General features: G+C 39.0%; 1 protein-coding gene across 2 annotated transcripts in view; it reads right to left on the bottom strand.

The window, feature by feature from the left end:
• Positions 1–415: 415 nt before the first annotated feature.
• LYPD6B (LY6/PLAUR domain containing 6B) overlaps positions 416–27992 on the bottom strand; it is a 58538-nt gene continuing 30961 nt past the window's right edge. The window contains exons 2-6 of one of the 2 annotated variants that reach the window (XM_055719410.1): positions 10699–10795; positions 9260–9413; positions 8060–8158; positions 6980–7110; positions 416–5547 (exon numbers count right to left, since the gene is read on the bottom strand). In XM_055719410.1, the coding sequence (XP_055575385.1) occupies positions 5383–5547; positions 6980–7110; positions 8060–8158; positions 9260–9374 (510 nt within the window). In that variant the 5' untranslated portion in view covers positions 9375–9413; positions 10699–10795 and the 3' untranslated portion in view covers positions 416–5382. Of the gene's footprint in view, positions 5548–6979; positions 7111–8059; positions 8159–9259; positions 9414–10698; positions 10922–27992 lie in introns of those variants that run through there. The other variant, XM_027814595.2, reaches the window with a different exon arrangement.

Raw genomic sequence — 27992 nt, 5'->3', positions numbered from 1 at the left:
TGGCAGAGCTCTTTCACGTCATTAAAAGGGTTCTGACTTATGCTGCCTGGGGAAAAGGGAATCTCCACCCCATGAAAAATGTGATGTCCCTGCAAACATCAACTGGAAAAGTAAAAATAACAACCTGTTCCCCCCTGCCTGCCCCAGGGCTCAAGCGCTCTCCTGTCTAGGCTTGCTGACCTCGTGTCTTTGGTTGGCTGCACATCCCTCCTACCTTGCTGTACTCAGGATCCCTCCTAGGCTCCCCCCCCATGAATTTCTAGCATCTATCAGAAGAGAAGGAGCCACAGAATCCACCCTTCCTGCAATTTCAGCTCAACAAGTACCCCAGTGCCAACAACCGGGTTTGTTCTCATAAGCAGCAAAAAGATTTTTATCTTTTTCACCACAAATGTTTTCCACCAGCAAATATTTTAATATTTTTAATTAAAAGTGTCATTTCTAGAGAAGATTTAAAATGGTAACACAGCAGTAAGAAAGCATTATACAAACCAACACTGAATAGCAAACAAGTTTCCCTATATTTAAGCTTTTAAAAATTAATCTTCTATAGACTGTCTGGTGCAATGTAAAATAAAAATAATAAATCATCATTATACACATACATCATAAAATGACACTTTTCTTTCCTCAGCTACACAAACTGATGCACTTGCTCTTACTCCTGATTTCTTTTCAGGTTCTAAGGGCAACACAAGGGGATCCTTTTGCCCATGAAAGCACATGAGTTTGGCACCCACTGATTTTACCCAGTGCCTGCTGACTCGGAGAGGCACATCTGCCCCACTACTGAGTGTGAATACAGTATTTAACCTGTTATTGTTGGAAGCTGGATGTACACAGAAGCATTAGCAAACACTTTTCTGCACATAAAGTTATGAACGTGCACTCTGTACATTATGAATGTTTACAGAAACACCATTTTCAAAGTTGCATGGCTAATTTAGGCATTAAAAAGTCATATATACGTAAGTTACATCTGTGAACCAAAACAAGAGATGCACAAGTTATATATATTGCGGAGCGCCTGAAAATTATTTTTCTCAAATCACATAATACTCTTTTAAGTTCCTTAGTGAGTGCTTCAGACTGATACCTGAAGAGAAAACATAGCTGATACTTGAATCTATTTATTAAAATATAAAATTTCTACCATAAATTAAGATTGCCTACACAGTCAATCATTAGTCAGGCCAAAAATATGCACTCTGGTGTATTTTAGCGCTAGTTTCTCTAATAATCAGCACATACTGCTTTTCCTACAAAGTTAGCATTGAACATCGGCCTAAAATAATCAGACGCACACAGGTTTTTACATATGTAAAATGCAGCAAAGGGTGAAATTGATATTCACTCTTAAATTCTGTATTTCTTCAGCCAAGTGCCTATTTGTGCAGCATTAACATTGCATTAACAGCTTTTGCATATTTGTTTTTCTAGAAACAATAGTCCTAAACCTTGCAGTAACAAAGTTACTGATGTATCAAGATGACTAGAACTCATCTTTAATATCCTCCGCTACTCGAATTCTATTATGCTAAAAAATAAACCTTTGGCAACACCAAATCCTTTCATATACCCAGGTTGCTGTCTTTATTGTTAATTTTAAACAGATGACAATTAAAATCAAGCATACTATTTTGGCACTTCCGTGGAAATTTTTTTTTTTATTCCAAACAATTTTTTACCAAATGCATTAAGTATTTAAATTATAAGCAGATTTCTTAACTTTTCAGTGTGGCAAACAAGAAAAAAATCAAAGCTTCAGTTCAACCAAGAAAATCAAACCCACACAGAGACCTCCCCTCCCAAAAGGTCTTTCAGCAGTTGCGGAGAACCTGCAGCCCTTTCCCTCTGCCCCTGAGCCCACCCCTCTGGGAAGCTCTCCAGGGTCTCCCTGGCATTCCCAAATGCTCTGGAATAGCATTTGCAGTGTAAACAAATGTCAGCACTTTAGATTATTGTAAATTATTTACAGTAAACTCATATAAGACTATAGGGCACTTTAAGGCCTTGTTAAGATTGCAATAATTATCCCCAGGAATGAATTACGGGAGCACCTCGTGCTTAGAGGCAAACCCAGGAAAAATACCATGACCTGAAACATGGAACAAAACTTGCTTTCATTTTACTAAGGAACACCCCGTTGTGCAGAGAGCAAACCTGGAGCAGAGAGCAAACCTGGAATGATTTTCCCATGAGAAAGAAGTTCAAGTGCCCTGTAGATCACGTAGCAAAAAGATGATACTTAATGATAAAAACATGGAATGTGCTTGTCACTATGTCTGCCACCAAGGTTAATACTATAGGTTTGTTACCTAGGGGTGACCACTGAACAGAGTAAACATTTCCTCAAAACCTCAGCACCTTGGCCTGTTGGATGGCACAACAATGGTCATCAGAACCCAGAGCCTGGAAAACCTTGACTGAGACAGCAAGGACTATTTGTAATTGGAAAGGAAAAAGTGTTTCCATCCAAGTTTTGTAACCATGCAATTGTCTGTCGGCAAATCACAGCCTGACTTTTAGACATTTATATATTCTAAAAATATTGTGTAGGCAATTTTACAATGTAAACAGGACGAAAAACATTTTAAAATCTGTTTTTTAATTGCTAGCCAACATATATCTAGAGATGTAAACCATCAAATATTTAAGCCAATATTTATGCTTAAAAATCCCAATTTATAGTTACTTGAATTTTTCAGAGAACAGTTTTGAATCTCCTTTTAGGTCTTAATGATCCATGCTTCCAGAAAAATATTTCAACAGTTAATCATAATTTTAACCATCTCAGTTAAGATGAGAAGAAACCACTAGAAAAATATCAGAACTATCTTATTCACAATCAAATAGGTATATTCATAAATGAATAAAATCATTTAGAAAAAGAAAAAAAGTGAAATGCAATTCTTCAACCTTGCTAGGTCAAATCCTTAGCTGTGCTGTAATATCTTAGGCTGTCAGAGAAAGTTTACGAAAATGGTGGGAAGTTGGAAGAAACGCAATAGGGCAAACAGGGGGACCTTGACAACATTGGCCTTCATCCAGAGGGACCTTGACAGGCTTGAGAGGTGGGCCTGTGAGAACCTCGTGAAGGTCAACAAGGCCAAGTGCGAGGTCCTGCATGCAGGACACATGTATAACACAAATAGAGGCTGGACGGAGAATGGATTGAGAGAGCCCTGAAGAGAGGAGGACTTTGGGGTGTTGGTGGATGAGAAACTCAACATGACCCAGCAATGTGCACTCACAGCCCAGAAAGCCAACCGCTCCCTGGGCTGCATCCCCAGCAGCACGGCCAGCAGAGCAAGGGAGGGGGCTCTGCCCCTCTGCTTTGCTCTCGTAAGACCCCCTCTGCAGCGCTGCATCCAGCTCTGGGGCCCTGGCATAAGGACACGAGCTGTGGGAGCGAGCCCAGCGGGGGCCACGGAGATGGGCAGGGGCTGGAGCCCCTCTCCTGGGAAGCCGGGCTGGGAGAGCTGGGGCTGTTCAGCCTGGAGAAGAGCAGGCTCCGGGGGGGCCTTAGAGCAGCTCCCAGCGCCTGAAGGGGCCGGCAGGAAAGCTGGGGGGGGCTTCTTACAGGGGCACGTGTGACAGGGCACGGGGGTGGCTTTGAGCGCAGAGAGGGCAGATGCAGGTCAGAGATCAGGAAGAACCTCTCCCCGTGAGGGCGGCGAGGCGGTGGGCCAGGCTGCCCAGAGCAGCTGTGGGTGCCCCATCCCTGGCAGTGCTCCAGGCCAGGCTGGATGGGGCTGGGAGCAGCCTGGGCTGGGGGGGTCCCTGCCCAGGGCAGGGGTGGGAACGAGATGGTCTTTAAGGTCCCTTCCAGCCCAAACCATTCTGTGATGCAGTGATTCTACGAACAGGAGCAGCTGAAGTTTGTTAGGATTTTGCATCACATAAAACTATACTGAGAAGTCATATAACATCACTACCTGCTGGTCTCTACAATCAGGGCATCTGCAATGCAAAGAACACATGTATTAAAGAAGTAACCTGTGCAGTCTCTGTAAGTCTGACCTATTAAAACTGTATTGAGGCTTGATCTATCAGAGCCCTGGAAAGCAGTGTTCTGTGCTAGAAGGAGTGAAAGTTCACACAAAACTTATTTATGTTGGTCTGCATCACAAGGTTCACAAAGGAAAACAACAAAGTTTTTAGTACATTAACTGTAATCTAAACTGTATTAGTCGTCAAATTTGCTGCTGTTCATCTAATTGACGAACAGTCATCTAAATGATAAAGAATCAAATAACCAAACTATGCAAATAAAGCAGATTAACACCACCACCCCCCAATACTGTAATGAAAAATAGAATCTTTGCCCAAACTTTTCAAATAGGGGTGGCAAAGCTACATAACAATGATGTCCAGAGGTCTGGGATATCCAATAGTGCTGACTTACAAGCTGAAGATCCATCGAGGGCAATAATATTTCTTGGAGAAGCTTCTGCAAATCAAGAGAGAACACAGTAGACTTTTCTCCTTATTTATACCAAGTGCCCACTTACAATTTTTATGATAACTTAGCTGCTTGACTGTAGCTGTAATTTCAAAATCACGGTATTACCACCACTTGCAACAATATCACAGTGATTCAGCTGACGTGAGACTATTGCAAGAAAATAATCCCTTGAGGTGGGGTGGGAGGTGGGGGAAGGAATTCTGATTTAGGTGCTCAAACAGTTCATAGGTTTTGGACAGAAATTATACATAATTTCACACTGTTTTAAAATCTGAGTGTGAGACAACATTTTACAGAAAAGAAAGATATAAAGTACTATTTCCAGTAGAAATGATAGCTCTGATCAAAACAGAAAAAAACTTCTCTCATATATGTTCTCTATGAAAACCATACGTGTTATTTATGAAAACCATAACTAAAGATAAGCTTAAATACGCCTGTTGATCAAGACAAGAAATTTCATGCTATTTATGCACAATGAAAAACAGTTTAAAAACAGTTTCCATTGAGATATCTGCTGGCACATTGTCCATTGAAAGTTCCTTTTTATCTCACCTGGGAAAGTGATTGTCTACAGACACTTGTCTCTGTTCAAAAATCATGCCAAGCACATGTGCTTTTTTTTCGTCATAAAATAGTGAGTTTTAATAATTTGAGTTCACCCCACTGCCTAGTCAACCAGTGGGTTGTTGTGCTGTTTTTGAAAAAATACTGGAGTCCATATGAAATATCTTCACTAAAATATCCGAGGACTTCATGATGTACACTTGTCCTTCCACCGTCCCTTTACATTTTCTGTAATTAAGAAGTATTAGTGATTTCTCCTTGCGCATACTGAAAAAATCTTCTTACAGCTTCTTACAGCCTGCAGGAAGGCAGACCCTCTCAAGCAGACATGACAGGAGGGTGCTGCATCACGACAACAAGATCATCATGACTGATACAAGCACTGCAACGTCGACTGTCCGCCTGCTGCCATTCGATGTTCTCCGGGCATGCAATACAGCAAATACTGCGTTTGTGTGATTGGTTGGTATTTCTACATTGCAAATCATGCCTTCACAGCAAGAAACACATTCCTGTTGAGAAAAGGAGATCACTGACATAGGGTAACTCAGCAGTGGCTTTTAGAGATAGATGTTCTTTCAACTGGTTGCAAAGGTTACAGCTCAACAGATTCAGTGCTTCCACCTGGCAGCAGACACAGCATATATGCTACAACTTCCCTTCCAAACCACGCAGCATAGGCTACCTAGAGTAAGTCATCACCCAGAGCTGTCACGGGGCTTCGAAACTGTGATATGATGTAATACAGCCATGTCAGCTGCACTGACAAGCTCACTAACATTGCAGAAAATAAAGGAAGCTTTCTGCCACTTTCCCCTTCTAACACAAGAGCTAAACCCATGCATTTGAATGTTTCAGGTTTCAGCTTTTTAAGCTAAAAAAGCCTGACTGTAAGATACTCTCTTCCCATTCATTTTTCCCCTCAAGCTTTTGCATTCAGTGCAGCTTTCCATACTGAACTTCAGACTTCCTTTTTTCAGTTTCTAGTGCCACAGAACCACTGACACTGCTGATTTTCAGGAGGGAATCTGAAAATAATTTTCCTTACTTGACAATCCTTACTAGAAAAGCCAAGAGCATGCCCATTTTTATCTAATCCAAAGGCACAAGAACTCTTCTAAGATAAAATGCAGAAGGTGGCAGGCTGCATAATCATTTCATGCCCTCAGTCCACAAAACCTGCTGAAATGAATGGAAGTTGATTCAGATAACACAGAGATCCTCTTATATTTAACATGGACGTTGTCTGCTTCGTTTTTGGTGTCTGAAACCCTTCATGTTAAAAGTAACATTAACTACCCTTCTCAACTACTAAGGAATTAGTGCGTCACACTTCACTGCAGTGAAAAATACTTAGGTGGGATACACTTGATTATTCAGAATAAACTTTTACCTAGTTCCCCAAGGATGAGAGAATGCAGCAGATTTAGCTTTTGTCATGCAACAAAAACTCAGTTGGCTCTTGCTTAAGAGCATGGCTTTCGTGGACAAATACAGTCTTGCTCTGTGTACAGTGTGGTATTATCCAAGCCATGTTATGCACAGACACGACTGGCCTACCTAACTCTCAGTCTGGCTTGCCCAAGCGCTGACAGTGACAGAGCCGCAGCAGCACCACAGGCATCGGTGCAGGCTACAAAGCCTACCTGAGCACCTTACTCAGAACTCAGGAACAAGGCCCACGCATTGGGTGCACGCTAGCAATGCCCCAGAAAGCTCAGGTGTTTCTTTAGAAGTTGCTATTACATCCCGTCACACAGCAACACAGATAGGAAAGCAGGAAGAAGGGGGCAGTCATGCTTCTGTCACAGAAACCTGATTTCTATTGTTAAATACTGGAGAGCATATCTTACTGCATCCTCTTCAGCTCAGCAGGAAAAACCAAGTACTGAAATGCAAACCTCAAACCCAATGTGCTGCTCTTCTACAAAGAGCAGTGCTTACTGTGTGGCCACTTTCTCTGTGACGGTGGCAGCCTACAAAATGGCATTCTTCTCCAGTAGCACATTTTTTGGTGACTGATGTACTTTTCCCGTGGTCTGTGAAGAGATGAACTGTCAAACAGTACTGAGTACCTACAAAATAAAATTTAAAATGTTTATTTGCATAAAGTATGCCTTCTTTTATGGCATTTACAAACTTCACACAATTCAGCAAAATATTCCTACAAAAATTACTTATTTTGGCTGTATAAAGCATTTTTCATCTTCATCAAAATACCATTTAGCAAGAAATTACTTAGTAATGAACTCTTAAGCTTAACCACCCCTTCAAACCTTCAGAAAGGTTGCTATCATTTTAACTACTTATTAGCACTATAATCTACTCATTTATCTCTCATTCTTTACTCTATTTTGTAGCACATTCTTGCTTGCTTTGTTTCAGAGATGTTTCCTCATTCCTTTAGTTTATTTCTTCCCCTTTCCCACTGTTACTGTGAATACCACTGAAAAGAAAAATGAGGAAACATATTTCCATTCTTTTCCATGTATCTATCGTTCTCCCATACAAGTATGGTCCCTCATCATTCAGGTCTCACTGCTCCCAAGCAAGCCTACAGCCTAGAGAGACCTTTATATCTTGGGATGGTATCCAGAAGGAAGGGGATAAGGCTACAAAGGCAATTCTTAGGGTTTTTTTTAAATAACATCTTTAAAATTAATTCCTAGGAAGCATATAGCTAGATATACACACACAAATATATAATTAGTAAGTATATTATTGATATATTTTTAACACATTAACCACTATATTAATAATGCATTGTTATATATTATGTAAAATGATTTCTGCATATATAGATACGGAAATAAGTATTTTTTTCACTGTTGCTTTGCGCTTGGAAATGGTCAAAATATTCACCTCAGCAGAAATTTTATGACTCAATATTACTAATAACATAACTGAAAGGCGCCACCGTGTTGGCATGTTAATCCTACCCAGTTAGACTTCTACAAGATGGCTGAGTCAGGGAGAAGCAAATTTAAGTATCATAAAGAATCTCCTTAAAACAGGAGCACTTACTTTCAGGACACCATCTATCTTCAGCCCATCTGTTACAGTTGTAATTGTCCGCTGCATTATCACAAGTAAAGCACTTAAAACTGTTTGGAAATGGAGTGGCTTTAAAAGTATTAAAATATAGTAAGTTTACAAGTATTGAGAAAAACACAAAACACTCAAAATAATACTGTAAGTGCTTGTACACATATACTTACAAAAACATATTACATACATTTACATTTTTTCAATGATACATCACTGTTAGACAAATAAAACTTCTGAAACAAGCTTTGTAGAAAGCTTTTACATGTAAACTGGGTTTGTTATGCCTGAACTTTAAAATATCTCCTCCTTTTTTCCTTCTCTTACAGTCCAAAATACCATTTAAGTACTGGTGGGAAAAACAGGAAGGAGAGGACATCTTTTATATATATATATATATATATATGCACATGATACTACATCTGCATATGTTTGTACAGATACACAATCTACATTCAAATGGCTTTTGATTGCTTTGATGAAAAAGCTATACCTTCAAAACCAGCTTCAGACCTTGATCTCCAACTCTGAATAAGTTTGATCCATTTGACAAAGGTATCAAGAGCATTATTTAAAAATCTTATTTACATTATATAACAGGTCCCTAGACATACATATATACCTACTACCTTTAGCTGTCCTGACTTTTTTAATGATACATATAATGAAAATCTTCTCCCCTTAAATGAAGGGAAAGAACACTTCTGATGCTAGATAAGAGGCAAAAAAATGATGCTATTAGTGACAACTGGCTTCACAGGTCTCACAAGGTTTTTAATTACCTTCAGTTTGAATTAATTGCATACAGCACACCTATTCTTTCCCTTACAAAACCCCCAAGAAGATAAAAGACAAAAACATCTGTTCTGTATTATTTATGAGAAATCCACTGCATAATTTGCTCTGTAGGAAGATATTTCAGAGACAGAAAAAGATAATAAAAGCTCTTAAAATGTGAAAGCTTTCATGCACTCTTTAAGTTAGCAAACCATGCAATTCTTTGTTTTCATTCAGTCAACTTATAAAATCTTAGAAATAAACTGCTGTGGGTATTTTTATTTTAAACTTTTTATCCTTCATGTTTGAAGAAGACAACTAAAAAGAAAGGATTGAAAAAATATGGTAATGAACTAAAACGTTAAGCTACAACTGCATACACAAAAAAAGCTGTCTACTTACGGTCTAGTGGAGGTCTCACATTGTAAAAGTTGATGTTCTCAGCTGAAATCCAATTTTCTGAAAGGATGAAGAACGGAAGAAAGGCTCCGACCAGCATGTGATAGAGTAACAACATGCTGAGTATTATTGTACATGAAAAGCAAAACTCTCAGGCCTAGGAAAGAAAGGGAGCACATTATTCAGGGGGAATCATAAAGAACTGAGCATGTAGAACAATACATTTCCTATGAACTACTCCTGAAACCTTGAAAATTCAGTCTGTAGATCTATACTGTGAAGAGAGCTAATGCAAGCAAGCATGCAATGATAATGCAAAGCTGAGCAGTTACTGCCTTCTGCTGGCCAGGATCCCGTACAGAGCACTTGAATTTCCACAAACTTAAAAAAAGTTAACATTATTTCTTCAATCTATTTGTCCTTCTAAGCAATGTCAATCTTACAGATTCTGTGTAAGCATTCCTAAAATTCAACACAAAACCTGAGCTCCTTTACTTCCTCCTTGAAACAGACAGGATTACAATACCATTAAAGCAAGCAAAATGCAGACAATGTTTTTAACCAAACAGCCTAGAATCCAAAACCAGTGCCTTATCCAATATAGATCAATGTATGTCTGTTGGTTTCAGATAAGCTACATCATCTGAACTGTAAGCGCACTCGGTACAGCATCAAAGAACATGAGTGTAAATTAGATTTGTTTCTTTTTAAAGTGCACACCAAGGAAATGCTAAGGAAGATGCCTGGTGAGGGCACACAAGTTTCAGAGAACTGCAAAGCAGAACATTCAGAGAGATGAGATAAACGGCTTGGGCGTGCTTTGCACATTTATGTGGGGCCCCCCAGGTATTTCAGTAAGGCTTCATGCAGAAGAACAACTAATCAATGAACATTTTGATCAGTTTGATATTTAGATGTACATATACATACACACATGCAGAGGTATCTATGGCAAAATGCAGTGATACTGGAGACCTAGTTCAGATATTAAAGAGCAGAATCAGCTTAAATGGCACTCTGCCCATGCAAATTCCCAGCAGGAGAAACAAGCTTGCGTGGAGGGCCCTGCCAAACCAGAGACGTTGCTCTGAGCTGCCAAGGGCATTCGTTCAGAATTCTCTCTGCACGCCCCTGTGCAGGCCGATGTAGATGTACACTAAGCCTTCGCAGGAAGCCCTGAATGAACCCAAGCACTAAACTGAAAATGGTACTCAAGAGCATGACAGAGAAGTTGAAGGATTTCCTTCTTTTTCCCCATTATTTTTTTGTTCTGGTTTGGTGTTTTCCCCCATTGACACAGACGGGAATTATTTGAAAGATGGTTTTGCCAACAAACTACTCAACTTCATGCATTGGGAGTTTAGCCATCCTACTTAAGGTGTGCTTCTAAATCACAGCTTTATGAATATATTTCAGTAGATACTGAGAAAGCAACAGCATACCTCTGCTTCCAGTGTACCTCCAAGACTATTTTTGGTTGATGGTGCAGATTTCTTCTGACTATAGCCCAGTACCAAAAGAAGGACTATGAAGAAGAATCTGTGGAAAACAAACAGCAATTGATCATCATAATTCTGTCCTGAAGGAACTAATTAGCTGAAACACTGTATGTCCTTAATTATATTGAAAATTAAAATAGAAACCTAGAAGAGTGGTGGGTTTTATAACAAAATATCCAAAGAAGCACCTGAACTACACAGTATGGCTCGCCTTATTGAGTGCTATCCTACTGCAGAAATACAGATCCCTTCCTTCCTTTGATAGCCCAATGTCATAAAAGACAAATGAAAAGACAAGAAGTGAAGCAATGAGACTACTCAGTCCTTCCATAAGGATGACTTTACTTTTCTTGCAAGGGAAAAACATTATTCAGGCAATGACCTTAGCAGAATCTGACTATATCAGATGAAAACAGGTTTCACACTCAAGAGGTGCCCAGACTTTCAACACATGCTATGACCAAAACAGAAGCACTAATCAGCAGCAACGTAACCTAAAAGAAAGACAATCAACAGCCTCAGATTTAAGGTTATTAGCAAACCATGAAGCAAACAGATCCCCAACAGTTTGTTCCTTACTGAAACAGAAACATAAAAATGTTGGTTAAATCCTTAATGCCACTGCAAAATCCAAAATACATCTAAAACACAGTTACAGTTCTCTCCAATTAAGCACACAATATTTGCATAGTGATATTCTGCAGCATTAAAGATGGGCTGTTTATAACCTGCTTGACTTGCCTCACTAGCACATACTCAAGGTGCACATTTCAAATGTACACTTAGTTTTGGTGGTTCCTTTTAATTTGTTGAGAGACAAACCTGTGCATCACGACTGGATGCTTTTCTGCTGACAAGTCAACCTCACATCATGTTCTGTCACTCAACTGTCATGTCCAAAATCTACTTCATGACCCTTTAATATTTTCCAAGACAGATCAGCAGAATATGGCATTATCCAGGACAGAAGAAAGGGAAAAGAGGAGACAGTGCTGCTACTACAATTCAGGAATGATCCAACACACTTATGATCCAACTTAATTTCTCCTTCCTCTAGCATTCTTAGCTCTACCAGCCTACGCTGGGGACATCTCTCCCTCAAGTTCCTTTTGTTTTACACAGTTCATTTTAAGTTAGTGCTTAAAACTCCATCCTTTGCCATCTGTATCTAAGATTCTTCAAATAAATTTTTGCTCACAAAATAACCTTTTATCCCAGTATCCAGAGGTGACAGAATATCTATTCCAGCTGACATATTTCTTCTTTTCTTCATAGAGAATAATTCCCCATATTGTCCCACCCCACTCTTCTGCTTCATGGTATTTTGGATCAGATTTCCATGATCTAACCAAGTGAAGGAGCCACCATAGTGCGCTAAACCCCTTCATTAATATTATAACCATTATTCTGAATTAGTTGAAAAGCTAAAGTCAATGTAATAACAAAATGGTATCAGAAGCAAAATACATTAGCATGATTTCTGTAAAATTATACTTTCCATGAAAATAGCCAATCTGGGAAAAAAATAACAAGTAAACATGCACAAAGGCTAACTTAGGAGATCTTTGTTTTCCACACAGAGGAGAATTCTTACATGGCAATTTAAAAACAAAAATACCCCCAAGCACAGAATATGAATATGAAACACAATTATGCACGACTGAATTAGCCAGCTCTTCAGCAATGCCCCCTTCTTCTGATGTAGGAGACACATCCCTCCTGTCACTCCATTAAGTTGTTCTTCCCGTATCCCTTCCCATAGGTATCTCGGGTCATCCATTACTGGAGTCCAAACACGGAATGATGAGATGTTTGGTCTGACTCAGTACAGCCCCTCATTCTTACATTCATGCCTCTGCAGAGAGATTAAAGCTACTTTTCACAGCAAGGTGGAATTTTACTGTGCTGAGCCAGACTTCCCTACCTCCCCCAGCTCAACATTTCCACTCGCAGAAGACAGAGGCAAGGGGACAGCACAGCCAGCAACACTGCGCTAAACCGAGCCTTTCAGAAGGTCACCTGTTACCTGGGCCTGGATAAGCTGGTCCCCAAGCCCTGGGAGGGGGCCACACAGCAGTCTTTCAGTACCTTCTTCAGCTCTGTATCCTTTGCTATGACACCACACCATAATGTCTCTTTACATGCAAAGTACTAGCTCAAAATCAGAACTGCTGTATCTCAAATTTTATTAAAATTAAAAATGAAGGAAAGGTACAGAAACCGATGCCAACATATGGAGTTATAAATACAGTAATTTCAGTACAAGTAGGTACCAATTTTCAGATCCATGTGCTCTGATCCTGATTTCCTTGCTCTTGTCTCCCTGGTCAAACAGGGATCCAGCCTTCACTGACTCCAACAGGGCAGTATCAGGTCCTAATGCACACACACTGCTTAAGTGTTGCTGGTAAAATCATAGAATCACAGAATGGTTTGGGTTGGAAGGGACCTTAAAGCCCACCCAGTTCCCACCCCTGCCCCGGGCAGGGACCCCCCCCAGCCCAGGCTGCTCCCAGCCCCATCCAGCCTGTCCTGGAGCACTGCCAGGGATGGGGCACCCACAGCTGCTCTGGGCAGCCTGGCCCACCGCCTCGCCGCCCTCACGGGGAGAGGTTCTTCCTGATCTCTGACCTGCATCTGCCCTCTCTGCGCTCAAAGCCACCCCCGTGCCCTGTCACACGTGCCCCTGTAAGAAGCCCCCCCCCCCCAGCTTTCGTGTCAGCCCCTTCAGGTGCTGGGAGCTGCTCTAAGGCCCCCCCGGAGCCTGCTCTTCTCCAGGCTGAACAGCCCCAGCTCTCCCAGCCCGGCTTCCCAGGAGAGGGGCTCCAGCCCCTGCCCATCTCCGTGGCCCCCTCTGGGCTTGCTCCCACAGCTCGTGTCCTTAAAGTATGAGAAGAACCTTTTTTCTGCCTCTAGTGCCAACATCCTTCTTCACGGTTCCCTTGCAAAATAGCTCTATTTATTCCCTTTGAATATCACAAGCAAGTTATTTTTAAATTGGCAAATCAGTCTTAATCAAGTAGCAAACTGACTACATTTTGGGCAGCTCAACAGCATTTAATTCTTTCAATTTTACTCTGTAGGAAGAAAGGATATTGAATCATTTCAATGCGTAACAGTTGCAAAATTTATCTCCTTAACATATATTTCCTGCAGTTTCTACCAGGTTAAGGAAAATTTGCCTTTATGGGGAGACTGCTCTGTAACTTGACTGATGCACCTGGATAGCAAATAAAAGGCACAATTCCACTTGTACCGGCTTTCTACAAACTCAAGCCCTCTCCTGCTCCCCGCCCCCAAGTTCCTATTGCTGTCCCCAGAGAAGCTCATGCGAAACGGAAAATTTTAGAGAATATAAATACAGAAAAGCTAGGCTTCAGTTGGTGCAAAGAACAGTAAATCGACCTCACAATTTGATGTAGTCAAAGGTGTCCTTGTTTGCTAACCAGGCCAATAAATAATGGATGTTGTTTGACACAGTCTTGGTTACACAGCTGCACCAGAACTCATTCCCAAATAAAACAGGAAAATATTGGCCAAAAAAATGGCTTTCATATCTTACCCAAAATCTTCAAAATGTTTATTTTCTTCATAGTCTCTTATCTCTTTTGTGCTTTCATATAGCATTATATAGTAGCATGAGTAAACACTTCATTATGCCCAATTAGGAACTCTCATTAATAAAGGGAAAAACTGTCACAATGCCGAAGATTAACTAATATAAACAAGAGTGAACATGGAGACAGCTTTCCGGGGGTGAGGGAAGATGACACAAGAGGGAAGGGCTGTTAATATATATGCTCTGTAAAGACCTTGTAACTAAAGCACATTTCAAGAAAACAATGAGGAATACAATGGCTGAAATAATTAATATATTCCAGAAGGTTTTAAGGTTTATCTTGCAGCATGTAACAGAAGAGCAGGAAACAGTGTGCTTGATTTCTGATTTTAATAAAATTCAAGTCTGTCTACATTGTTTTTCCTGGCAGACTCTGTGGAAGATTAGCAGATTTAACATCAGATATGGAATGCAAATGAAACTTCCTCCTGTCATTTAGTAAGCAATTTTCAGGTGCTATTAGATAATTGCAAATGCTTATGTTAAGCTTGTTAAATACCACTTCAGGACATAAGAGTTAGAAATACATAGGCAGAAAGGTATGTATGTTAAGGGCTGAAAAAGTTAAAACCAACACCTGACATCATCAGGTGTTCCCTACAACAAATCAGAAAGGCCAAAACTGACACTCCAGCTTACCTAAAAGGACAAAAATAGCTCCCTGGCTTCCCCATTTCTTAGACAAATACTGCCATTCTCCTGCTTTCCTCTGGAGACCATTCAACATGATCTGTAAGCAACCATTTACCCCACTTCAAAACTCATGGCGCGAATAACTGAATGGAACAAATAAGAGAAAACCCTCACTTGCTTTGCGAAATGGGTGGAGCACATTTAAAACAAACAAAAAAAAAACCCAAAAAAACAAGGGGAGGGGGGAATATTTTGCAGGATTAACCCCCCCCAAAATACTATTACAGGTCTGCAAATTAAAAGTATTTGTTACACAAGCTCTACCTTTTCTTACCTACTGAATTAAGTCTCCATCTTCTGAATTTTTGCCTTACAGCATGTCATATTAGTACGGAATAACACAGGAAAATAGATTTTACATTAGACTGAAAGACATCTGCAACTAGTAACACTGACAGAATAAAATTTATCAACTTTATTTTTTAACACAACACATTCCTTTACCTTCACCCACAGCACGCTTAACCATGCCTGGAATTAAATTTGGCCTTAATTACAAGAAATTATAGAGTTCTTTATCTAAGATCTTATAAAAGTAAAACACATCCAAATCTGGTAATGACAGCATTATTTAGCTTGGGGTATAATTCTGGCATGGGAAGCTGTGATGCAAACAGATTGCGAGACATGGAGGTGTCTGACTACACAATACATACAACTGCAATGATTTGGAAAAAAAAATAACGTATGATTACCATGATAAACCTGAGCAATACCACTCAAGTGAAGTACTTGCAAGGATAAAACATGTATTTGTGTTTAAGCTCATACAAAAGAGAAGATCCATGGAATGAAAACTGCATTACATCTTACTCCTCTTATAGCCAAAACTGCTCAGCAAAAACTAGTCTTGAGCACTGACATTTATTTTAAAATTCAGAATCCCTGATCACCTCTGGAAAATAATTTATTCTACCTAAAAATATAATAATGAGAGATAAATTTCTTAGTCCCTTCTGCAAGTACATAATTTTCTTAAAGAACTGCACTTTGTCAAAGCTATGGACAACCAACAGTTTTACACTTCAGTTTCTATATATCACGTATGCAACTGTTTTAAATCTCTCCCACCTGCACAAGACTGGAAATAGGAACTTATTATTACTCTAAAGAAAAGAGATTATAGGAATAACCAGCATTTTTTTTTCTTTCCTTGAGAACATCAGAGCACTTTTGTAAAAATCGGTTCAATTATATTAATTTTACAGGATATTTTGTTAAATACCTCAGTGGATTAGATCATTATTAACTAGTTAGCCCTCCCTACAAATAGTGGGACAGAAGTTAAGCAGACTTACCTCTCTGTACACAAGCTATTGGGACCCCAGTTTGCATGAACCAGTGGCCCCACTGAACACCCAACCAGCCGCAAGTAGAAAACAAAATTCTGATCTTCAGTATCCTTCAACAAGTCAATATTTAAAAGACTTCTTTATTCCTCCCAAGCTAAAGTTACTCACATTCAGCAAGACTACAAGGTAATACTACTTAACTGCACATAGCACACGAATGAAGTTCTTCAAGACGTATTTTGGAACATGAGAGAGGTGGGACAACAACAACATTGCTCCAACGAAATCAAGAGACACTTGTGTATTTCTATATACCATCCATTAATTATTATTAAATGGAAAATGAAGATCTTCAGCCAGTTAAATTCAGCCTCAGAAATATGCCTTGGCTTTAATGCCTGTTTTTCCGAGTGAAATCTAGTTTCTAACAGAAACTATGCCCAATACACACAGTTACATATGCCACAAAGTTATATATACCATTCTAGATAATAAAACATATGACACAAAGTTACATATACCATTCTAGATAATAAAACATATGACAAAATTCTAGACAACAGAAATGAGAATCTACATGATTCCCACTTGTAAAATAAATATTACATTCCCTTTCAAATTAAAATGTTAAATTGAAATACACACAGAAAAGATTTGCTAAGAGAAAAGAGTGCTTGCATACAATCCTACTTCAAATCTTAAATTCACCAAAATCTGTTTGAACCTAGAACAGCCCCCTGGCATCAGACAAATTAGAAGGTATGACAGCCTCTGCATTGCAAAGAACATTTTTCACAAGCTTCACATTCAGTTGTATTTCAAAACTAAGATTTAAGCTACACACCAGCTAAGTTCATAAACCTGAAAAGCGTGCTTTTTTACCCAACACTGATGTCTGGAGTGAATTCCCTGACATCAGCCTTTTACTTTACTCTTGGTCCTTACCTCACCACCTTGGTGTTTTTTTTCCTACCTGTTTAGAAAGAATAAAGGGCACAAAAAAATCAGTTCCCCTGCCCTTTCCTCCAGTCTTAGTTGCAACCTTTTCCCAAGTCACAAAGGCTTCAGTATTGTGTATGTGCCAATACAAACTCACATTTTGCGCTGAAAGAATATGAAGAAAAGGTAAACCAACTTTGTCTAGTTTTATTGTACTGTCAGGGTCCAAGCTCTCATGGTGAAACATCCTTTAACTTCCTACAGCAGGACACTTCACTAAAGCATAGGTACTACATTTTCTACAATAACACAACACTACAGGGACTATTTTGCCTTCACTTTCCCAGTAATAAGAAAATGGTCAGCAATGCCCTTCCACCAGCAGTTTATGCCAGTTCAAGGCAGTAGCAAAAACTAATCTGCACTGCAATTGAAAAAACCCACACAGAGAGTTAACTACTGGTTTATATTGGCAGGGCTTAATGTGTGAAATTTATAGTGCTGGTACTTGTCTGATAGTATCTTTGCCTCATGTTTCTATCAGCTTCTTACTACGCAATCCTTGAAATCACAAACAATTTAATCTCCTCGAATGCACCAGGAATGGCTGCAAATGCTTCTGGAGAGATACCAGCAGTTCCCAGTTCTGCTATGCTATGCCCAGGGAACTGCAACAACAAACTCCTGCTATCGAATGCATTAACTTTAAAAATCAGTTAAAAACAGTCTGTCTTCATATTGAACTCCTTAAGAAAGTTTTGTTCAGAAGAACCTGAACTCATTTCAAGACGTCAGAAGTCCCATTTCTAAGAAATATGCATATCTGAATTAAAATCCTTATTAAAAATGTAACTTGAAAAGCAGAAATCTTTTGCGGGTTATATCTTCATGGCCTACTTGATGTTTATGTTTCTTAAAAGGACTGATTTGCATTGCAAATGTATGTACTAGAGGCAGGGAAAGAGTGAAATTCTGATTACTTCAAGTCAACACAGAATCTACCACAGGAGCAACTATCCAATTGACATAAAAAGTACCTTCCCTGAAATCGCATTGTGCACTGCAGCTCGGTGTCAGACATCACATAGAACATTATTAGCACTGTAACATAACTAGTTTTGAACAAAAAATTAATCACAGTGTCACTGATTACACTTCTGAAAAATACTTTGTGCACAAAATTCCCCCTCTTCCACATTTCTAAAGCATGTACCTTTCAGTCACTGAAAACTAAGCAAGTATGTGAGCAATTCCCATTACTCTGCCTTGCCCTACAGCTTGCCGAAATAACATCTCAAGCAAACAGCCTTGCAGATGCAGTTTTAGGTAGATGAACCCAAATTGTGCATTTTCCCCCAGTTTTCTCTTTGAAATCTCAGGCTACTCCACTCTGAAGCAATGGATACTTCAAATAGGGCTTCCTAAATTACAGAGGAAGATTTTTCTACTTGAGAGATTTTGAAAACCTGATTTCCAAGCCAAGGACCCCTGCTTGCAGTACCCTGCTTCCTAGAGCCCCTTCTAGCTGAACTTTTCACTCCCATTATTTACCACTAAAGGGTTACCTGAAAAGCTAACATTGAGGAGAATGATTTTGATGATGTCTTTTAGGAAAATGTTAACATACATGACAGAATAATATATCTACACATATATTTCACAGTGTTGTCTTCTTCAGGAAAGATTTACTTAGAAGATATGTCCAGAGGTACATGAATTCTGCAAAAGCAAGAGATAAAAAGGGGTAAGGAGAGAATGGCTTTATTTTTCTAAGAGTATCAACAAAGTCTGTTTCAATTCCTTACACAGTTACAAAAAGGCTTAAGAGTAATTTGTTTGTTTTGAAATGCTTTAAATGTACCAGGCTTAATAAATTGCTGACCCATCCAATCCAACCTAGTGTAAAATGGCATCTACTTCCAATCAGCACTCTAATCCAGGCAGCTGGAACAGCAAAAAGCAAATTTCAATTTTTACTGAGAACTATCACCCCCAAGCAGTATTTGGCACAATTTGTTATTTGAACAGCCTCAGTCAGCCTTCTGTTGCATTGTGAGAGAAAAGTGATTTGCCCTCATTTCAAGGGGAGGGACAATACAAACATGAAAAGCTCCCCTTCACAGGTTTACAAAAGCTGTGTTGACATATATGCCATATCTTCAACTGCAAAACCCAAACACTGCACTGCTTTCTTCCTCTAAGGCTCACATTTCTGAAGCAGAAGCACCTAGCTTCCATTTTTATAGACACAACTTGGCAGTAAGCATTAATAATCAAATATAATAATATTGAATTAAAATTATTTGAAAATAACCCATTTGGTACAGTTTCTCTCATTGCCCTTCACCATAAGCATCCATGCTCTAGGACTGGGATCACATGCCTATGTATAGTAGCTAAAAGAAAATCACACTTCCATCATCTTGCAGTTACTTGCTTTATTTGCTACAGGCTGAGCCTTGGATACTACAGCAGCTAAGGAAACATTCCCAGGATTCTGAAAAACCCAAACATCACCATTTCTGTTTTTTTCATCATTGTCCAGGCCAGACATATAGCATTTCATAGCATTTTTTAATACTATTTTTCACTAAAGTGTCACTCTTATTTTTAAGCAAACTTCCAGCTAGTCCCTTTTACTTCTTACAGCCTTAGCTCCCCCATCTCCCTGGCAGTTGCCGCTGGCTATCTTACAAATCTTAACTATTTGGAATGGTCCCATCCTCAACTTAGTAGCATACTGAATATTAGAAAGAAACAGGTAAAAGTCTACTGCACAAAAAAATCCAATCCCAACACCTGTTTTATTACCACCAAAGGGACAGGGGTACCTCTTCTCATCTCTTCACGCTGAAAAAGAGTGATTCATGGTCTTTGTTCTAAAGAAAGCAACCAAGAATCTTGGGTTTGTCTAGTACAAATGTTCCCCTCCCCTGACACATTTCCCATTTCTCAGCTGTTTCTTTCTTTTTTTTCCCTCTTCCTTATCTCTTTAGTATGATGCTATCAAGGCAGGGAAATTGTCTCACTTGCTAGAGGAGGTTACCTAAGAGTTTTATAATTAAAGTGGTGGAACTGCTTCTATCCAGTACCATCCTAGCCCTTTGTGATATTTTCCAAGCACAGTACAGCTATTCACACTTCAAATAGTCTTCGCTATCTTCACATCTCTTAAGTCCTCTCTGAGAAGAAATCATCTTTAGCTTCTGGGTTTCCTGCAGAGCAGAGACTGGCTTGTATTTCTCAAAGTCTAATACTTGATAAAGCCTTGCTGCTTACTCCTTTCAGTCAAGTCAATGGAATAATAAAACAAAACATAGGAAGTAATTTATGATCTGAACTAAAAGCTAGTTTTGATTCAATTAGAAGAGCAATAGAAACAGACAACTCTGCCTCTGCACTTTTCTGCCCAAAAGACAATGGTACTTCTTAAATAAACTGGCAGTGCGGTAGCAAGTAACAGTAAGAATGCCTCTGGGTGAGGAGATGTATTTACTATACATATTGCCTGCAATGTGCAGGATTTAATTTGACAAATTAAAGTTGGCAAATCTTCTGTTTCATTCATTTCCTGTTCACAAATCAAGAGTAATGCTAAACAGAAAAACACTGCAAGTAGGAAAAAAAAATTAAAAATCCCACTTTACTAACAATAATAAATCCCTGGCAGGTAAGGCAACTCTGAGTAAAAACATGAAAGTAAGTATTGTATTTTAGAAGTGAATGCCAATTTCTGCATCCGAAATGTCATTAGTTGTTTTGCAGCAGACTTTCTTCCAAGATTTATGAATTGGTATGAGTAGACTAAGCTCCAACGCAAGACCCAAATGCTCCATCTCCTCTATTTTTTAGTTGTTTGGATTTTAAATTTCAGATCCTCCCATGCACTTTCACTTAGCCCAATAACTCTCCTTTTCCAAGAGAAGCAGACATCCAAAACTGCACCTATTTGCAGCAAACTAACTTCGACTATTCATAAAGTTTACTAGCTAGAACACATATAAACCACCATGTGCAAACCATGCAGTATTTGCACATGGTGTTTCAAAACAGGTGCACAACTCAATATAAAGGGTGAATAAATAGTTTCTTGTAGCCGTTTCTCTTTATTGTGCTTTTCATACTCTACAGGCCAGTTCCAAGAACTATCAGATGCCATTTGAGTAAGCTATCCATATAAATGAGCACAGATGAAAACTTGTCTTACTACTATTCCCCTCTAAACAGAAAGCAATTCACTGGGGGAAAGAAGAAATCTTACTCCTTTTGTGTACAGGAGCTCACATTCTAACTCTTCACAATCAAAGGCACCATGTGCTTTTTCATAAGGTTACTCAGAGCCTTGCAGAAATCCTTTGTATGACCTTGGGTGTATTTTAGGCAGACAGGTCATTATCAAATTAGTACCAGGACAAACTGGAAAGACGGACGTAAGAAATAAAAAAATCACCAGTAAGAAAAAATCCCAACAAACCACTAGTAATGGGGAAAAACAACCTCCAAATACTATTAAGAAAAAAAGGCCCAAACACTAGTAATGCAAAAACCCTGCAAAGACTAGTAAAGAAAATCAACAGTATTAAGAAAAACACTGCAGTCTCTCCTAAAAAAAACCTATTGCATACCTTTATTTATCATTTAGTCTCTTCAGGTTTACATTCTTTCACTGGGCTATACAGATTTCCCTCAGCACCTGCAAACATTCTATGAAAAGGGCAAAAAGAAGTATTAGGAAACACAGATGTCAGGCCATTTCAGTTTGGAGGATTTATAGGGTTTCAGTTGATGTAATTATTGCCTCTTTGGACTGACAATATATAAGTATTTCAACATGTCTTTCAATACTCTCCCTTAATGGATGAGAGCAGGAGATTTTTTCACTTGATTTTCTCCCACTAGATAATATATTTTTTACAGTTTTTTCTGTCTGTAAAGAAGGAAGTGTTATTTGTTTGGGAGATGGCTCTGAACTGTGTTACGAAGCAGGAGTTACGAAGCTCTTTTCTCCAAAACTGCCCAGCAACAAGCTGTTTCAGGGAAGAATACACAAACATCTCAGCTTACAGTGAGTAATTCCTCCTGTATATATTCACCCCCCTTCCCGACAATCTGCAACTCAGGGAGCTCCTGGGGCGGAGCTGGTGTAGATATCTTCATGTTTAATTGCCTGTCCACAGCTTGGTTAATTGAACTGTCCATGGGTTATTACTGTCAGTTTTTGAACCCATCTAGAGTGTTGGCAATGGTGACATCCTATGGCAATAAACTGCCAAGTACAAACATGTACCTTTTGGAAAAGTACTTCCTTCTCTTTGGTTTAAACCAGCTGCCTGTTTCATTTTATGACATCTAGTCTTTGCACTGTAACAAACATGAATGACTGACCACTCTTGGCTTCCTTTCTCCACTTGCCACAATTTAATTGTCTGCCACATCCCTGATTCAGTTCTTTTTTTTCCAAAATTAAAAATGTATTTTTTTTCATAGAAGTTGAAATCTTTGTATATCTTTATTGTCCTCTGCACATTTTTTTTTTATTCAGAATATTAATTCAGAAACCAAGGGAAAAGCAACCACTAAACAAAGCATGGATACATATTACAAGGTGGAGGGCAAGATACACGCACACACCTATGTATTCATAAGCTACATACTCCAACGTAATCAGATTTCATACCTAAACTGAAGGAAAAATCTAATTTTCATTACTGCTAATAATATACAAAATTTCCTTTTGTTAACTATATTAATTTTCACAGCATAGGTCATACAATACACCAATTATCCATGGGTTAGAAATATATCTTTTTAGAGGTTAATTGACTTTCAGAAATTGTTAATTCAGAATAAATCCTACGTGTTTTCAGGAATTGTTTGATGTGCACATTAACATCAACAGATGAGTTTCAGAGGGCAACTTGTAGCTTATTACTTTTGTTCTAACACTTCTAACTTGATGCATGGATTATGCAGAAGTTGACACAAACAGAAAATTAATTATATACTTCAAGGATTTACAGCTGTGTATAAACAAAATATGAACATAAATGAAACACTGTCAAACTCAGATCTTCGATTCCAAGTGTCAGCCTGGAGCAAAATTTTATGTCTGAGCTACAGTATTAAATCCCTAAACATGGAAAGGTTCAAAAAGAACATCCTTTCCTCTTAATTATTACTGCACTGAAAACTATAGGTTAGCAAAAAGTCTTCACTGTGTGATGACAGGAGGGAAAACAGGGAAAAGAAATGCAGGATTTGCTGCATCCATAAACCTTACTAAGACAATTAAATAAAAATATGGACAGAAAGGCCAGTTAATGGAGAATATAGGCAGTGAGCTGAAACAGCAAATTTTAGAGCTTTAAGTGTAAGCTGAAGAATTCTACAGAACTAAATTACCCAGCAAGTGGAAAGTTATCCCTTCCATAATAGCAGGCAAATATATAGGAAGCAGTAAACTTTATTACAGGAAAAACAGAAGTTCAACAGTCTTTTGAAATAAGAGAACTTTCTTGCTGCAATTCTGTGCTCTCACTTAACTACCATGAATGGGCTTCAGTGACTGAAAACCAGCAGCAGGGAAAAGGAAAAAAAAGACAACATTTTTGAACAGTCCTCAGCTGATGCTTTAACCATTTATATTATCAATATAAAGGGTTGCTGCATCAGCAAAACCTCTTCAGTGTTTTCAAGAAGTAGCTTTGTACATTACTCAGAGAAACACCGCAGTATCTATGAAGAAGTGGATGCCGCACCAGAAGGGAATGCAGCTTAGAACAAAAGGAAACGTCTCTAACAACCATCATTGCCTGACAGCAGAAACCTTGTAGTGTACATCTGGTCACTCTCTCTGTCTCTGACAGAACAGAATTTCATCTTTTAAAATGTTTATATTGATACATGCAGCTATATGTGCTACATGAGTATCAGAAGGTAACTGAATATACAATGGTACATGGTATTTGCCTGTAATACAGGTATAAATCTGTAACTTAGCTATGTGATCTTAATGAAAATTAGATACACCATTTGACCCTGGCAAATGATTACAGTCCATAAAAGGTACGTGTGTTTGTTTAACAAAATAAATCAGTAGCTAAGATAAACCACTGAGTGGCAAGGTGTACAAAGAGCTAAGAAAATCATTCTAGAAAAGGCCACATATGTCAGAGGAGAGAGACAGACTAAAAGCTAAGTTCTTTGAATGCAGCCCACGACAGAGCATGCTGCAAAAAGAGACACTACTTTCCTCCTGCCCTGTCCTCCTCCCTCCCTCCTCTCCCAAAATCCTTGGTTGCTTACGTACTAGTCACCTAAATAAAGAAACAAGCAGGGTATTTATTTGGATAACCATTATGTTATGTACTTGTGATATTGCCCAGACATACTCCTTCAGCTCGTAAATATTTATCCTAAGTGTGTAACCTTGTTTGTCAAAGTTTTGAGGGTTTGATTCCCCAAGAGTGTTTAAGATGATAGAGCAGCACCAACATGTCATTATCAGTGTTACTGGCCTTCTGGCACATGCAGTTATCCAGCAAAGTTCAAGTGCTTCCCGAGTCTGCAGCGGAATAATACAGAACAGAAAAAGGAGAGACCTATTTCCTCTGTCACTGAATTCCTGCAAGCCAGAAAAAAAGTTTCATTGAGCTTTGGTAATAGCTGTAGCCAGATTTCTGCAGCGCCATGCTTTTCCCCAAAAAACGTCCTTCCACCAACATACAAAGAAGATAAAACGTGATGATGTTTTAATGCAAAACAAGATTAAAGGTTAAATACAACAAAAAATCTTTCAGAAAATGTTTAAATGATGAATGACCCTCAAATCCTTCCAGTCGCTGGGAGGACTGCTGATCTGGTCAGATCTGCTGATATACAAAAGGGTGCAAGAAAAAGGCTTCAACTCAAATGCCTAAGGGCACTATGCTAATTTGCAAATATTATCTATATGTCAGATCCTGCACTTGCCACACCAGTGTGAATTACCTCTTTGATGTCCCGCAGCTTTAAGTTTAGTAGTGTATCACCCTACTCGCTTCATCCTGTAATTCCACCACAAGAAATGTGTGTCTCTGTGCCTGACCTTTAATTTGAACTATTTATTATGGCCTTGAAGAAAGGATTGCAGGTTTGAAATACAGTCAGATGTTTTCAAGGATGTAGTTAGGAAAATACATGCAGCAGACCTAACCATGCGCAGGCATGCAGACCTCAGCCCACAGGCTTTGGGACAGAACTAAGAGTTTTCTCCACCAGACAGGTCTCTGACTTCTCCTTATAAAGGACATCTGGTTGCTGCTGTTCTCATCATGGGTACAAGGAAGCGGCAATACACTCACATTGCCCATTCACCATGCAAACTGCATGCTTTTACCATGCCTTTGTAGCAGAAAAATAGCAATTCACAAAATCCAAACACAAAACCACAGCAATGATTATCCCATAGACAGCAAAGCACCAACTTCACATCCACCCTTCAGTTCTGCCTATTGATGGTGGAGATAAAACTTATAGGATGAAGCCTATTCAGGGTCTTTAGCTCATCTATCAGATCTAGAACACAGTCCTGAAAAGAAAAATCCAGTTTAAATACTCATTAACCTATTCCAAAGAACTCAAAACACAGTCAGCCAATTGCATCACAACAACAAATAACTACCGTAAAAGCATGGTGGAAGTATTTTTAGGTAAAAAAGAAACTCATTAGCCAAGAAAAAAATATAAAAGATTCTAGATTTCCACATAGGATAAAGTGGGAATCTGGGAGAAAAAAAATGCAATGCATACTTTGCCTTATGCAGCAATCTTAGTATTTTTTTATTGCTACAAAAAAATTTCCCATTGAACACAGTGCAGTGATGCTATAATAGATGGCAGAATTCCTCCAGCTCTTATCTGACACTGTGTAAACACTATAAAGTGCCATGGAAAGATAAAGTTCTCCCTCTGCTGATGCTTGCTACTGTTAGCCAAAATGGGGTCAAAAGTTAACTCACCCAGCTTATGCATGAGGGTTTTATAGCTTAAGCCCTTAAGAATGAAACTACATTATTACCCGCACAGAGAAAAAAAAAATATCTTTGTGTGTAAGACTCAGCCCGTCAAAGACAAGAGATAAGGCATGTAAAAGACCAGTTAAGCCAAACCAAAACCAGTTTGCTCAAAGCAACCTGAGCAATCAATAACTAGAGACAAGAAAATTAATTACCTGTTATAAAGTCCTCTCCAGAATTGATTCCAAACCCAAAAGATCATGAGTAATTATATTAGTTTTAAAAGTTATTCATAAAAAGATTTAAGTACCCTCAAAAAAAAAAAAAAGAAGTTTTTAATAGCATACAAAGCAAGGAAAAATGTCCACATTATTACTAGCATAAGACTTGGAAGGAGCGGGCCCAAACCTTAAACAAATACCAGACCGTATTTCAGAACCTAATATACAATTTCCTGTAATTACTTCTATTCCTTAAAGAACAGAAATAGCCAGGATTTAATCAACCAGTGTTGACACACATTGCATAGAAGGAAAAAGGATTATTTTGTCCACAGTTTAACTACACAAAAATTAAGTACCAAGGGGGCTTCCTACAGAATAGAAGCAAAACCACCTAGTTGATGATCACAGGGAACCATATTTACAAACTACTATGTGCATCAATCCAGTTAGGGCTGGGATTTTCAGCTAGTGACAAATAGCACTGGTACAGAACTGGGCCAAAGCCAGTATCAGTCTGTCTCCATTCTCACAGCTGCTCTGAATAAAGAACTTAAAAAAGTAAGTGGGATTGCCTCAGATGTAGCACACCAAGGGCATTCAACAGCCTTAGTATGGCATCAAGAGAAAGCCGAAATGCTTACTGTACACTTTCATGCACATCCAAACAATATATCCGTATTCATACATACACATCTCAGGAAGATGCTAGCTCACCCTAGCAATCTTTGGTTCCATCTTCCATTTTGGAAATGGTGTAAGTTTGTATCTCTGCTTTATTCTTGTAACACAGACAAAAGTGAGGATGCAGCAATTCCGCTGGTGTGATCAGCTCACAGTCCCTATTTGATAAAATTCTATAAGCTGCCAGAAATCTCTGACACTGGAAGCACTCCATACAAGTACTATGACAGACATGCCAGATGGCTGGCCTCTCTTCAAAGGCTTGAAAGTGTAGGGTGGGGAAAACAGGGGTGGAGTGAAAAAAAAATAATCCTAATTTAATTATAAATATAGCTTAAGAATCCCATCCACGTGAAAGTTCTCCTGCTTTGTATCACAAATACCTCCAGGGCTCAGAAAGTTGCCTTGACGAGAAAACACTTGGAACAATTCTCTTGTGAGTGCCTCGAGTGGTAATACACATGAAGAGGAAAAAAGGAATCTTCCTTAGTAAATGCTCCTTCAACAAACTGGTAGAATCATTTGTTGTTTTGCTCCAAGATGGAGGGCTGCAGTCCATAACAGCATACAGCCTCCACAGCTGGCAATCCTGAAGGAGAAGGTGTGAACAAGACATAAAGCATTTTGTGGCTGCGCTCTCCTGATGTCCAAAAGCTTTCTTCCCATTCTTACTTGACTCTGACATCAAGCTGCCTGTGCTTTTTGGTGTCATTCATCTCTTCCCCATATTCTTCCTGCTCTCCCTCACAGTCAGGCATTAACCATTATCAGGTTTGACTGTTTTAACCACTCC

This window comes from Falco cherrug, chromosome 8 (assembly GCF_023634085.1).
Source record: "Falco cherrug isolate bFalChe1 chromosome 8, bFalChe1.pri, whole genome shotgun sequence".
Taxonomy (NCBI): domain Eukaryota; kingdom Metazoa; phylum Chordata; class Aves; order Falconiformes; family Falconidae; genus Falco; species Falco cherrug.
The sequence above is the reverse complement of the archived record's forward strand: the minus strand, read 5'-3'. Positions and strand labels throughout refer to the sequence as shown.